Source organism: Lactuca virosa, chromosome 5 (genome assembly GCF_052849685.1).
Source record: "Lactuca virosa cultivar CGN04683 chromosome 5, Lactuca_virosa_CGN04683_v6, whole genome shotgun sequence".
NCBI classification, from domain to species: Eukaryota; Viridiplantae; Streptophyta; class Magnoliopsida; order Asterales; family Asteraceae; genus Lactuca; species Lactuca virosa.
Window position 1 is genome coordinate 451214867 of NC_136430.1, and position 1920 is coordinate 451216786.

General features: G+C 36.0%; 1 protein-coding gene across 1 annotated transcript; it reads left to right on the top strand.

Annotated features, from left to right (window-relative positions):
• Positions 1–217: 217 nt before the first annotated feature.
• On the top strand, positions 218–1481 carry LOC145115995 (LOB domain-containing protein 14-like). The gene is made up of 2 exons (XM_079052361.1): positions 218–562; positions 832–1481. The coding sequence occupies exons 1-2, from the start codon at positions 284–286 to the stop codon at positions 1243–1245; spliced, it is 693 nt and encodes a 230-aa protein (XP_078908487.1). The 5' UTR covers positions 218–283; the 3' UTR covers positions 1246–1481.
• The last annotated feature ends 439 nt before the right edge of the window (positions 1482–1920 follow it).

The window sequence follows — 1920 nt, forward strand, 5'->3', positions numbered from 1 at the left end:
TAATTAATTAACTAAAGGGTTTGGTACTTTCGTTGTGGCTTTTAATATTGAAAAATCTTTTTTCCAATCACAAATATAAATAAGAAAACAAATAAAACTGTAGGCCATCAAGGGAACAATTTGCAATTAATTTATTCGTTGCAATACCTTCCATCCCCTTCCTCTTCTTATATAAAAACATGGTGATCATAACACTTTCACCAACATCCAACACAAACAAATTAAGCCCTTTTAAAACTCAACATCAAGACCTTAATTCTTTTCGAAAAAAGATTGAATTCTGATGACAGGATCAGGTTCTCCGTGTGGTGCCTGCAAGTTCTTGAGAAGAAAATGTATAAAGGGTTGTGTGTTTGCACCTTATTTTTGCCATGAACAAGGTGCTACTCATTTTGCAGCCATTCATAGGGTTTTTGGTGCAAGTAATGTGTCCAAGCTTCTTGCTCATCTGCCTGTTGGTGATCGTTCAGAAGCTGCGGTTACTATTGCTTATGAAGCTCAAGCTCGGATTCAAGATCCCATTTATGGCTGTGTTTCCCATATTTTCGCACTACAACAACAGGTTTGTAATTCTTAGTTATGCACAGTTGAGTAAGGAAAATCCATGAAAGAGGGAGAAATTTACAACTTCATTACTCCAAATGAAAAAAATTGTAATTTATGATTCTTGATCCTCTGTAATGGCTTGAAAACCTTTATCTTGATATTGATTGTTCCCAACTGAAAACCCTAATCGTATACATGGAAAATAATTAAACTGAAAACCCTAATCTTGATCTTGATTATATAGCTAATTTTGATGCCAATTCTTATTTATTTTTGATTTCACAGGTGGTTAGTTTACAATCACAGTTGACTTCTTTAAGGGAACAAGCTTCTCAAAGATCACTTAATGTGCCCATGTATTCAGATAACAATAACCCCACCAATGGAACACACCCTTCTTACCAACAAACGCAAGACATGAAGAATTGGTTTCAACAATCTGGAAATTCATGCATGAACATGCCTCAGTTCGATCCAAGATCCATGAACGATATCATGGACTTCAAGTCCATGGCAGAAAACTATGAGAATTCGCTTCTGAAAGAGGAAGAGGGTTCATTTTCGAGCTTTGAAGAAGGTTCAAGTTACTCCATTGATTCTTTGGACATGCAAATAAGCAGCAACCAGCAGCAATGGGGTTTTAGAGATCATGGTGATCAAGACCTTCAATCGGTTGCTTTCGGTTATAATTATAATTAGTTTCACAAGGGAAATCTAGACTATATTCCGCGCGGATCAAAACCTGTCGACAAAAATCAGTTAGATATATAAATATATTTGAATGAGTGAATTCATCAAGATTGCCGATTTTGTATCGCTATATATGCTCATCAATCTGAGAGACATTCCATTTTGTTGCCACAATCGTTTTTCATCCACATAACGTTTGTTGACGCTGTAGTGCATCGTTTTTGAAACCCCGTCCAATTTAATCATCGAACATTGTTTTTCCTGGATTTTAGGCAAGACAGTTAATATTCAGTGGCTAGGGTTCAGAGGAGGTCATTATGTTAAGATAGCTTAGTTTTTCGATTAGTCACAACAACAATCATTATTGTGTCAGTTCTCTTGAAGTTCTTAGATTTTGGGCATGAGAATGATAGAAAGACGTTTAGGGTTTAAGCTTGATGTTACGGCAGTGCCAATGGAGGTCGTATGCCTGTGGAAGCCGTGTCAAATACCTTTTTTTTTCTTAGATTCAGAACAAAAATATAAATTGTTGTTTTCGACATGATCACACATTCATAATAGAATTCTACTCCCCAATTGTTAGATTTAGAGTCAGGAAGAATGATATGCGCCTAGAGTTTTTGCTTGAGTTTATGGTCATGCGTATTTTAGGTGGAATTATCGATCGGTATTGGTTTTCTTTGT